General features: G+C 38.6%; 1 protein-coding gene across 3 annotated transcripts in view; it reads left to right on the top strand.

The window, feature by feature from the left end:
- cfap70 (cilia and flagella associated protein 70) overlaps positions 1-13,189 on the top strand; it is an 86,881-nt gene that overhangs the window by 25,440 nt on the left and 48,252 nt on the right. For all 3 annotated transcript variants that reach the window (XM_063057471.1, XM_063057469.1, XM_063057470.1), the window contains 6 exons: positions 1,563-1,665; positions 2,231-2,365; positions 3,537-3,656; positions 5,059-5,139; positions 8,727-8,818; positions 12,237-12,297. In XM_063057471.1, coding sequence (XP_062913541.1) covers positions 1,563-1,665; positions 2,231-2,365; positions 3,537-3,656; positions 5,059-5,139; positions 8,727-8,818; positions 12,237-12,297 — 592 coding nt within the window. The remainder of the gene's footprint in view (positions 1-1,562; positions 1,666-2,230; positions 2,366-3,536; positions 3,657-5,058; positions 5,140-8,726; positions 8,819-12,236; positions 12,298-13,189) is intronic.

Genomic DNA, 13,189 nt, shown 5'->3' with positions numbered 1-13,189 from the left:
CGTCGATGAGGACCTCGACACCGTTATAATGATGCCGACACTAGCGCGTGATTTGGATTTAAGTGAGGGAGAGTTGCGCAGTGTTTGTCTCACTCTCTCTTCCCAATTCCCATCTGGATCCAGTAGCAAGACAGATTCAAGACGGCTGGAGATGGGACTAGGCGCAGTGGATGACCAGGACGTCTTCTGTGTCTTGTCCTGCTCTACACGTTCCACGATGCTTGCAGAGACCACCTTCTTGACCGTTGGACCTTCCATTGGTCTCGTCCGCTCAATCCACCAGGGTCTGTCTTCACATGCTGGGATAGACAACTCCCTATCTCACCGAGAGTTTGAGACCTGTCAGCTACCCTCACCTGGTTTAGCTGGCTTTTCGAAGCCGTTGCCCGGGGTGTGGCCGCTGTTACATGCAAACAGCTACCTGTAGCTGTAGCTGGTGCAATATCAATTCATTCAATGCACCGTTTTGAACTCCATCTGTAGAAAAGTCTATCCTCTTTGTATCTCCCTATCTGCAATATACAAGTTTGAAATCCCTTCCAAATTTGCCTTCCTTTGTAATGTTTGTTACTGCGCTCTATAACTGGAGTTTCAACACGATCTCTTACCCTCATATTAAGCTGTGATCTGTCTTGCAAAGTATGTTTCCTTTTTATATCTTATAATTTTCCTTGAAGTAGAGATCTTTAAGGGGATATTATGCATATTGATGAAAAAGTGTTTTCTTTTCGCAAAGTATGTTTAAAATATTATTGTATAAGTTTGGTGTTAAAATTTGTTGATAATCTAAAACATATTATTATGACAAGCTAAAAGATTTCCATCCAAATTATTTGGCTGATATTTTGTATAAAAACATTTGCAAGGTTGTAAGTCCAGTTGAATTTCCCTTTGCTGTCAATGGATATGGTCAAAATACCTTGACCTCACAATCTACCTTGCTATGATCTTGCACTTTATTGTTTACAGGCCCTGTGTTTTCTCTGTAGCTTTTATATTTTATTCTGCATTGTTATTTTACCTTGTTCTACCTTATTGCACTGTCTAATGATTTTGATCTGTATGAACAATATGCAAGACAACCTTTCACTATATCTTGGTACACATGATAATAACAAACCAATACCAATATTGATAGATTATATCAAAAGAAATGAAGAGGATGTTTCCTATGGTAGGAGAGTCTAAGACCAGAGGGGACAGCCTCAGAATAGAGAGGAGGCATCCTTTTAGAACGGAGATGAGGAGGAATTTCTTTAGCCAGAAAGAGGTGAATCTGTGAAATTCTTTGCCACAGGCAGCTGTGGAGGTCAACTCTTGATGTATATTTAAGGCAGAGGTTGATAGATTCCTGATTGGTCAGCGCATGAAGGGATACTGCGACATGGCAAGAGATTGGGGATGAGAGGAAAATTGGATCTGCCATGATGAAATGGTGGAGAAGACACAATGGGCCAAATGGCCTAATTCTGCTCCTATATATTTATGGTCTTATGGAAGTAGAACACTAAGAGTAATTTATCTGATTTTTTAAAGTTTGGATAATTAAATCTCTTTTCCAGTTTACAGAAGCATATAGCAGACACAACTTACTTACCTGTGGAGGTCAAGCGTGTGCCATTAGCTGGTCCGACTAAAGGAGGGAAAAGCAGTAAAATAGATAAGGTCAGTTAATTATTCCTGGAGTCATATCTATAAAAGAGGCAGAAAGAATTGAATGAGCTATTCTTAATACACTACTTGTAGAATAATATGGTAATTCTCCTGGATGCTTTCTTTACTTTCTTCAAAAAGAATACTGATTATAGCAAATATATGATCACTCTTCCTTTATGATCACGTCTAATACAAGCTTGCAAGGCTATCTTGACAATATTCTTATCACTTGTAAGGATTCCAATTCATTTTATGATTGGCAATAATTTTCATTCAAGTCATTTTTAAACAATGACTGTCTCCAAACAATGACTGTATCCATGGGTATTCATGTATAGTTGAATGACAGTTAAACTTACACTTGAACTTTAGAGGTTTTTCAAAATCAAAGCTTCGTTGCTTGAAGGTTTTCTTTCATCCCATGGATTCTTAGCCTGAAGTAATTGACAGGCATGAATGAATACCAGAAATGAAAAACCCTCAGTCAAAGGAAAGTCAATCACATATATTGTAGCAGAATTCATGTTCATCTTTTAAATCTTTGTGGTAATCTTTTTATTTATATTATCTGCAGACAGAGGATGAGGGTCCTATTTCCTTTCATGGAATAGCATATATAAATATGGCACCTTTACTGTATCCAGGTGTGAGGCGGATTCGAGGAGCATATCCAATAGTCTCTTATAATGAGGCTGAAATATTTGAAAAGGTAATGTTGATGTACTGACAGGATCTGCATTAGTTTGGATAGGAATGTCTGGATAGACCTATAAAATGCCTTATAGAATAAACTCCCAATTTTCTGCCATGCTGCTTAGAAACATTAAAGAGTGAATGCTAGCTTGTTAGATCATGAAAGGAAAAGAAACATGCCACACTCCTGGCATTGAGAATCTCCAATATAAAATAAAAACACAGACATTCAACAGGCCCGGCTGCATGCCTGGGAAGCGAAACATTTCAGGTCAAAGATCCTTTATCACAATATGAAATGTTGGAGGGTAATATACAGCGGTATGGGTAAGTTCATCAGAATACTTAGGGCATTGCTATGCCTGTAAGAAAATTTAGAGAACCTAATTTCAACCTTCCATACAGCTTTGCACATATCCTTTCCAGAACAGGCTATCTCCATGTCAATATCTGTTTATCCATTCATTGTTCAGTGCAGGTAAAAGCTATTACTGCTGCAGTGGAAGTTGAGACTTTGACTATGCAATCATTTATTGCTCATTGTAAGTTCACTATATTGACATTAAAGGTCAGATTGCTGTTTCTATGGTGTAGCTTACACTGTAGTGAAGCATCTAAGTTAGTGTATTGTTGATCTTTCCAATGGTAGAGACTCCAGCTTGTCCTTATAAAGACATTAGAGATTAGCTTTATTTGTCATATGTACATCAAATCATCAGTAAAATGTGTTGTTTGCATCAACAACCAACAAAGTCTGAGGATTGTGCTGAGGGAGGCCCACAAGCGTTGCCACATTTCCTACGGCAACATTTTACTGCTTTTTACCGGTAATGCCCACAGCTCACTAACCCTAACCCTAACCATATGTCTTTGGAATGTGGGAGGAAACTGGAACACCCAGAGGAAACCCATGCAGTCACCGGGAGAACATGCAAACTCTTTATAGACCACTGCAGGAATTGAACTCCGATCAGTGATCATTGGCACTGTAAAGTTTTGCACTAACCACTACAATACCATGCTGCCCATCATGACACCGTGCTGTCAGATCAGGCTGTATTCTTAAGTAGATCTGGATAATTATTTCCATTACTTTTTCCAATAGGACATTACATCTTCGGTGGGGTGGGCACCCGTGGTTGTTCATAGCAGATCATGATGATCTCTTTTCTTAATGTATGACTCAGACAAAACGTAAAAAGAGCTTCTCACGGGAGACATCTGGAGGGAAGGGACTATCTCAACATTATAAAATGTCTATTAGTAAATTCAAGGATGAAAAGACAACAAGGGAAACCGGGAGGAAGGTAGGATACATCTTACAAAGATTCTTATAAGCCATTGATTCATTTGAGCTGTATAATGTATTACATGCTATCAGAGATGTTTATTGTCATTCAGTGTTCTATTAAAACTGTTCATTTTCCTTCCTAAGCCCTCCTTCAATGTTAGTGTTCTGTATTGATTGTTTATTAAAATCAATTATTACTTATTCTGCATTCTGATGTCTCCAAAGAGTTTAGAAAGGGATAAGAATTTAACTTCAGGCAATATGGAGACAAAATTGATAAGTGGGGTGCTGAATACAGGACTGAAGATGTTAGATTTGAATACCTGCAGTATATGAAATAATGTAGAAGATCATGTAGTGCAGCTAAAATCCGGCAGGTATGACATTGTGGGTATCACAGAACCTCATCCAAGGATACACATTATACTGAAGGGAAAGGACAAGGGGTGGCGTTGTTGGTAAAAAATGAAATCAAATTCTTGGAAAGAGGTGACATAAGATCAGACGATGTAGAGTCCTTCTGGATGGAGCTGAGAAACTGAAGGGTAAAAAAATCCCTGATGGGGTTATATACTGGCTTCTGAACAGCAGCCAGAATGTAGGGTACAACAGGAGACAGAAAAGGCATGTAAAAAAGGCAATGTCTTGATGGTTACAGGTGATTTCAATATCCAGGTAGATTGGGAAAATCATGTTGGTGCTAGATCCCAAGAGAAGGAATTTATGGAATGCCTACGAGATGGCTTTTTTTTTAGAATAGCTTGTCATCAAGCTCCCTAGGGAAAAGGCAATTGTGGATTGGGTGTTGTGTAATGAACCAGACTTGATTAGCAAACTTAAAGTAAAGGAACCCTTAGGAGGCAGTGATAATTTTATGATAGAATTCACCCTGCATTTTGGGAGAAGATAAAATTGAATGTATTGGTTTTACAGTTGAATAAAGGTACTACAGAGGCGTGAGAGAGGAGCTGACCAAAATTGATTGGAAGCAGACTCTAACGGGGCAAACATAGAGCAGCAGTCATGAGAGCTTCTGGGAGTACTTAAAAGACTCAGGATCAGTTCATTCTAAAGGGAGAAAGAAACAGCTGTGCCTGACAAGGAAAGCCAAAGACAGCATAAGAGCAAAAGAAAAGCACACCATTTAGCAAAAATTAGTAAATTAGTCCACTTGTATTGAAAGACAAATCAAAATTTGATCATCAGTGGGGAACAAAATTGAATTAATTCTGCATATGTGAGATTTAATTGGATAAACCTTTTTGAAAAATGAAAGATTTTTGCCTCATTTAACTGGTGTGGAACCTTACACTGGAAAGAAAGATCCCACCATTTTTCAGAAAATGAGAAGTATTTCTTGGTCTTAATTTACCATTGTATTTCATTACCTTTTTAATTTGTTTTGTTTGTTTTTGTAGAGCTCAGTGAATGTGAAGTCACTTATCGCAGAACATGAATTTGAACATGAAACTTTAAATTCACTTAACACGGAAGGAGATGTACGTCTACTAAAACCTGTAACCTGCATTGAGAGATTTCAACAATGAAATATTCTTCCATCTCTTTCTTCTTTATCATTTGAATCAGCTGATTGAAGTCTGAGAGATTTTGGAGATAAATGAGGGTGGTTATGATATAATTTCAACAAAATGATAAGAATGTTGAATATAATGAGGCAATAATCCAAGAGTGCTTAACATAGGACTGATACAGCATAAGTTTTCAATGACATTAAAACTTACAGAAGGTGGGTAATGGAAGGTTGGGTAGGAAAAATACTTGAACAATTGTTCCTCAAAATGTTATGAGCAGCAATATTTCAGTGGCATTTTGGTTGTGGTAAGGCTAGAGGGAAATTATGCAATCAAGTTTTAAGTAAATGCATATGATGGCATAATTAGAACAGAAAGTGCTGGGTATACTCAGCAGGTCAAGCAGCATCCATGGTGAGAGAAACAGCTAATGTTTCAGATCAATGATCCTTCACCAGAACTGTAAAAGTGAGAAAACAATTGTGCTTTAAGTTGTAGAGAGGGATCAGGGATGGAAAGAATAAAAGGAATATACATGATGGGATGCAAACCAAAGTAAACTGGGTCACCTGGATAGTTGCTTTCGATGCCACATAAGAGGTAAATGAATGCTGCTTAACTATAGATGATCCGTCTGGAGGAGGGTAAGTAAAGAAAGTTGGGAGTAGTAAAAAAACACTTGGAAATTAAGCTGCAGATCAAACCAAATGTTAAGAAATCTGAAATAAACCTGAGTGCTAGAAATACTCAGCAGATCAGGAAGCGTCATGGAGAGAGGAAAAACTGAGTTAATGTTGCAGGTGAAAGTTCTTATTTGTTTATATTTATATATGTTTCTCCTCTGTGAACTTCCTTGTTTTTATTCTGTTACATTATAGAAGGTCATTCAGCTAAGTATATGCTCTCAAAGCTTTCCCATTACATTGCTAATTTTCACTAATGTATTCTTCCCAAATTTACCACTCTCCCCTAGCACCACGGTACTCTTCTCACCTACACAATTCACAGTGGCTGCTTAACATATTAACCTGCTCAACTTTGAGATGTAGGAAGAAATCAAAGCACCTAGAGAAAACCCTTGGAGTCATGGAAAACATACAAACTCCATATGTAAGTCAGAAACCTAGTATTGTGAGCCTGCAGCTCTCCTAGTTTTGCCTACTATTTTTTATGCCAGCTCTAGCTAGTACTGACACAGGATAAGGGGAAAAGCTGGACTTCCAAAGTTTGTGAATTTGGCACTGAGTCCTGAGGGTTGTAATGTTTCTAAATACAAAACGGTGCTGTTTCTTGAACTTGTATTTGGCACTTTGGGAAGCTTATTAGAGACCAAGACAGAGAGATCTGAATAAGATTGAGATGGCAATAAGTAACGGGAAGTGCAGAATCACTCTTACAAATTGAAAGGTGGTGTTCTACAAAGGAGTCATCCACTCAACATTTTGATTTTTGCAGTGTAGGTGAGACAACACCATCAGCACAAGCACTATAGGCACGTAGTGGTTAGTGTGACACTATTACAGCTCAGGGTGTTCCAGAGTTTGGAGGTTTATTCCAGCACTGTTGGGAATAAAGAGGTTGAACGTTCTCCCCATGATCTGCATGGGTTTCCCGCAAACGCTCCAGTTTCCTCCCACAGTCCAAAGATGAACTGGTTAGTTGGTTGGTTGGTCACAGTAAATTGTGCTGTGATTAGGCAACTGTTAAATAGGTGGGTTGCTGGGCAGAACGGCTCGGTGGGCCAGAAGGACCTGTTTCGTGCGATATCTCTATATAAAACAAGGCATCAAATGCAATACACTAAATTGGAAAAACTAGAGGATGATTACTGATGTTGGAGGCTGATAGGGTGAAATAATCCTCTGCAATTTCCGTTACCTACAGCAAAATTCCACCACCAGATATGTACGTATTTCCTTTGCATCCCCATTCAAAGTTCAAAGTAAACTTTATTATCAGAGTACATACATGTCACCACATACAACCCTGAGATTCTTTTTTTGTGGGCATACTTAGCAAATCTATAGAACAGTAACTGTAAACTATAGACATCAGGAACTGAAAACAAACAGTGCAAATGCAGATAAATAAATAGCAGTAAATAACGAGTATGAAATAACAATATAATATCCATCATATTACAATATAACAGAGCCCTTAAATGAGTGTAGTTATCCCCTTTTGTTCGAGAGCCTGATGGTTGAGGGGTAGTAACTGTTCTTGAACATTGTAGTGCAAGTCCTGAGGTTCCCGTACCTTCTGCCTGATGACAGCAGCAAGAAAGGAGCATGGTTTGGATCTTTGATGAGGGATACTGCTTTTCTACGGCAAAGTTTCATGTAGATGTGCTCAATAACTGGGAGGATTTTACCCATAATGTACTGGGCGGAATCCACTAACTTTTGTAGGATTTCTGCTCAAAGGCATTGGTGTTTCCATACGAAGTCATAATGCAGCCTGTCAGCCCACTTTCCACTACACATCTATAGAAGTTTGCCAAGGTTTTCCATGATATTTAGCATTCTGAAGCTAGTGTTCCTTCTGCCCACTTTTCGCCCTCTCTCCCCCTTCCAAGAATCAGGATAGGATTCTCCTCTTCACCTTCTATCCTACCAGCCTCCACACTAAATGGGTTGTCTTTTGCAATTTTAAAATTAATTCCACCAATTGACACAGCTTCTCTTCCCTTCCTCTCATTCCATGTGTAGCACTGTTTCACTTCTTCATTTCCATCAACTTGTACTCCCCTTCCTGTGGCATATTTGCATGCAATTATTGGACAAAATTGATGCTTACTAGGAGGCTATTAGATGCTACAAGAGCATTGACCAGCACAGAAACTGAAGAAGCAGTCAACGTAGATTTTATGAAAGGTAGATAGCAACACAAAAGTAGCCCAAAAAAATAGCAGAAGGCCGTAGTGAAGAGCAATGTAATATTTTTAAAATAGGCTTCCCTGAAAGTGTCTGTAGATAGAATATTTCACAAATAAGCAAGATGCCTCAAGAAATTTTATTTCAAGTCTTAATAAACTTTCCAAGTATTTTATGCAAGGGCTCCTGATATAGCACAGGCTAGAAAGCTTTATCAATGACACAGTAGTGTAGCAGTTTGTATCAGATTGTTATAGCACCAGTGACATGGGTCCAATTCTACCACTCCCTATAAGGAATTTGTAGGTTTTCTCCTGTGACTGTGTTCAGTTTTCTCCAGGTGCTCTAGTTTCTTCCCACATTCTAATGATATACGGGTTAGTAGGTTATTTGATCAGATGGGTACAATTGGGCAGTGTGGGCTCATTGTGCCAGAAGGGCCTGATACCATGCTAAATCTCTAAATAAAATATTCAAAGCATAATCTTTGAAAACTGGGGAGTCCAGAGCACAACAGTAATTACAGTATTAATGTCTGAACTTTAAATATATTCATTAATTGTGGATATTAGGTTTTGAAATTGTTGCATTTGCTTTTGCACAATAATTAACTGATTTTTCTTTAGCAAATCTGAGCTCTGCATACATGGAAAATCTTCACTTTTACATTTAATTTTTCAGCAATATGCAGAGACAAGGACATATATTGTTCTGGAGTTTAGTTTGACTAAACCTCTGGTCCAGAAGCGACTTCGAGAGGATCTGGCTCAAAGGTAGATTTCAGCTTTAAATAGAAAATATGCACAATTCTTTCAGATAAACAATTTTTATCTTGTTGATGATGAACTTCTGATTATTAGTAATATATTTTATTCTCATTGAACATTGCCCAATGTCTGAGTATATCACAGCATGATAGGATTACAGTATCAGAAAACACAATGTTGATACAGGCTGATACTGGATATCAAATTCCCAGAAAATATAGTCATATAGCTGTCATATTCAGGGCAAACAACCAAAGAAACATCAATGCTGTTAAGTCACTTGGTAGAACCACCATCCCCTCTCCCCTTGGAGGTGGTCTTCCAGAGATTGGACTAAAGCATATAAACAGAAAGAAAAGAATAAAGGAATAGCTAATAAAAGGTGCGAAAGAACAGAACGTAAAACAAAACTTGTAAGGAATGGTAGTGTCATCTGCAAACTTTGGGTTTTAATGGAAGTAAGCAAAACATTACTGATGCCATAATAATAACCTTCCACTGTCTATTTAGATTTAAAAGAATACTTGTTACTCCACTACCTTTGAAAGTCAATTCAAGTAAATCAGGAACTTTTGTTGACCTGTTAGTTAGCTTTTGTTGTCAGGAAGTTAGATGACTGCACTATAATCTTTGCTCCATTTCTGTTTTTCCCTTATCGTTGTATTTATTGATTTTATTATACTGTTTACATTGTGAACATCATGTGAGCAAGGAGTTTCATTGAATCCTAGGATATATGACAATAAACTAAACTGAATCTGAGATGGAGGTATAAAATTGTAAAATGTTATTAATAAAATATGTATTTAGGAGATAGCTGACAAATGTAGCTCAATGTAGACAAATATAAAATCATCCATTCTGGAGTTCAAAAGAGATCAAAGCAGTGAAGATAAAGGATCCATGTACATTTATAATGGATTGTCACCTTGACATGGTGGAGAAGCTTGTGTGGTCCTGTGATCCCGAGAGCAATGCCGTCTGGTGCTATGCTCCTGCTAGGGTCACCCATGGCGGTAAGGTCGAGGGTGAGGTCCCTGACAAAGAACAATCCAACCAAGACCTCAACGGTGGAACAGGCGGACGAAGTTACTTTGAACTCAACAGCTGTGAAGGCGGATGAAGGCTGCAACAAATCCATCAACTCCAATCGTCGTGGTTTCCATGCCATTGGAATCAGTTGGTTGATTTGTGAAGTATCGTGTGCTTCTAGGAGTGCAGCGTCAAGTACACATTAAACAAATACACGCACAGGCATTTTCACTCTGTGAGCCACTTCTTCAGAACGAAGACCACCATCCTTGACTTCGAGGGATAGCCACGACGACAACAACATTTATAATGAGCATGAATTTGATGTGAATGTAAACATAGTGATCAGTTTCCAGATCAATTGTGTCAAGAGACTTGTCGCTGTGCATGGTTCTAAGAGAGAGCAGTCTTTGTTTACACATTCACACCCTGCAACTTCAAAGATAGCTTTTATGTATCTAAAAGGAAATTATGTTTTACTGTATTTATTAATGAAAATTGGTGCTGGTAAAACATTGTAGGGCATATATATGTTTAATTGTTACCTAGAAAGGACCTTAATGGTATCTGTTCTTTTTATTAATCTCGGGAAGAATTGCACCATCCCCTGATGACTTTGAGTACAAGCCTCGGAAGGAATACAGAAACTATCTAACATATTTTACAACAAGTTAAATTTTGAGCAGAAGATGCACAAGCTAGAACTGTGTTCATTGGAATCTAGAAGATTAAGAAGTAACTGACTTTTAGTTGATGTAGTATTAAGCAGAATCTGAAGAGAGTATAGGTTTATAGAGAAGATAGATTTATTGGCCTTCATCAACCAATGTATTGTACCAATGTATGAGTTGGGATGTTATGTGGAAATTATATAAGACGTTGGTGGGGCCTAATTTGGGGTAGTGTGTGCAGTTTTGGTCACCTACCTACAGAAAAGATGTAAGTAAGATTGAAAGAATATAGAAAAATTTACAAGGATGTTGCCAGGTCTTGATGACCTGAGTTATAGGGAAAGGTTAAATAGGCTTGGACTTTATTCCCTCGAAGATTGAGGGAAGATTTGATAGAGGTATACAAAATTATGAGGGTATAGATGGGGTAAATGCAAGCAGGCTTTTTTAACTAAGATTGGGTGAGACCAGAACTGGAGGTCATGGGTTAAGGATGAAAGGTGAAATGTTTAAAGGGAAAATATTCACTCAGAGGGAGGTGAAAGTATGGAATGAGCTGCCAGTGCAAGTGGTGAATGCGGCTTAGATTTCAACATTTAAGAGAAATTTGGATAGGCACAGTGCATGGATGGGAGAGGTCTGGAGTGCTATGGTCATGGTCTAGGTCAATGGGACTAGACAGACTAATGATTTGGCGCAGACTGGTTCATATCGCAGCCCTTGGAGGGACAACTGGTTTGAGTTGCTGCCCTAGGAGGGCCACTGGGTCCCAGTGCTCTTGGAGATGTTATTGAAATTATGATATTTATGGATTGCACTAGTTCAATCTAACTGTAGTTCACATTGGCCTCATTAAGTTCTGTTTTTTTTTGTGTTCTTACCCATTCTTTCTTGTAGTGAATTGGTATGCTGGGGGTTTGGGTGTTCTGTCAGTTTATGTGCGAGGGAGGGGTTGGGGGTGTTAGGGATTTGCGGGTTTTGTTTCTTTTTCTTTTCATACAGGGGGTGGGAAGTGATGTATTTCTTTCATCTACTATGGTTTTCTGTATTTTATGGCTATTTGGATAAGAGACAAATTTCAGAACTATATTCTGTATACATACTTTAATAATAAAATGAACCTTTGAAATATGAAATGAACCTTTGACTAAGTGGGCCTGTTTCTGTGCTGTAGCGTTCTGTTACTCTATGACTCTATAGAGAAAGGATGTTTCTTGGTTGCAGTTCCATTTATCTTTATTACTAGATCATTTTTGCTCTTTGTTTCAAGACTCTATTTCAACTTTTTTAACTGACAAACTGAAGAGATCTGTTTTCTCCTTGTTTCTACGATCTAAATTGGGTGCCAGTGGGTGTAGTGCAAATGGGTTATCTGTCCATTGGTTACAAAGAGGAAAAGCAATAAGAATTCCAGTCCGAAAACACTCCAATGGCACCTGTTGAAAATGTGGTTTTGATAAGAACCGGATTGGATTTACCCATGACACAGCTGCAGAATAATCTGCGAGCACCTTCTCATGCATAAAGAATGGTGGCCACAGCAAGTTACCAGAGCTTTCTGGTGTCTGTGGAACTATGTCGCATCAGGAAAGTAGATGAGAAAAATGGCAAGAATGTTATACAGTAGTTTACAGCTGAACTTTTCAAATGTACCCAGTATGAATTTTCTATAGTGTATTAAATGTAAAATATATCGTTGACTATTTGTCTTTCTAAATCAGGATCGCAGAGATGATACCTCCTCGGCCATTGTTGCCTCGTAGGACAAGTGGAGCAGATAAGGTGTGTGGTGGAACTGGAAAGGGCATACGCTGGGCTGTTGCATGTATTAGTTGAATGGAATTTAATTATGTATTGATTTTAATGAATAGTTTGTGGTATTTATTAACTCAGTTTAAAGTATCTTTATTTGTTACTTTAATACTGTGGCTAGTGTGGTCAAAACAACTGTATGACATGATCCCAGATCTTTACCAGCCTTAAGCTGCATAGTATGTTTATGCAGTGTATGTGCATGAATGATGTCAGTTCCTGTGCAGTGCTCAGTTAAAGACCTCCCCCCCCATGAAATTTTATCTGTGAAATGATTTGACACTGTTATATCCACAAATGATTGTGTTGTGGTTTTTTTCATAGCTCCACTTGTGCGTTGGGCACAGAACAGATTATCTGAAATAATAACACCGAGGAATTTAAAGTTGCAGATCCTCTCCACCTCTGACTCCCTCGATGAGGACTGGCTCACGGACCTCTGGTTTCCTCCTCCTGAAGTCAGTAATCAGCTCCTTGGTCTTGCTGACATTGAGCGAAAGGCTGTTGTTGTGGCACCACTCAGCCAGATTTTCAATCTCCCTCCTGTATGCTGATTCACCACCACTTTTGATTCGGCCAGAGATAGTGGTGCCATCAGTAAACTTAAATTGGCATTGGAGCTGTATGTTCAACACAATTATACCCCCAGCTCTGATTAAAAAGCTCCAAAACCTAGGCCTCTGTACCTCCATCTGCAACTGGATCCTTGACTTCCTCATCAGGAGACCAGAGTCTGTGTGGATCGGAAATCACATCTCCTCTTCACTGACAATCAATGCTGGCGCACCTCAAGGATGTATGCTTAGCCCACTGCTCTACTCCGATTTTGCTGATGACACAACTAATGTTGGCAGAATTTCAG

The sequence above is a fragment of the Mobula hypostoma genome, chromosome 9 (assembly GCF_963921235.1).
Source record: "Mobula hypostoma chromosome 9, sMobHyp1.1, whole genome shotgun sequence".
Classification (NCBI taxonomy): domain Eukaryota; kingdom Metazoa; phylum Chordata; class Chondrichthyes; order Myliobatiformes; family Myliobatidae; genus Mobula; species Mobula hypostoma.
This window is presented reverse-complemented; position numbering and strand designations above follow the sequence as displayed.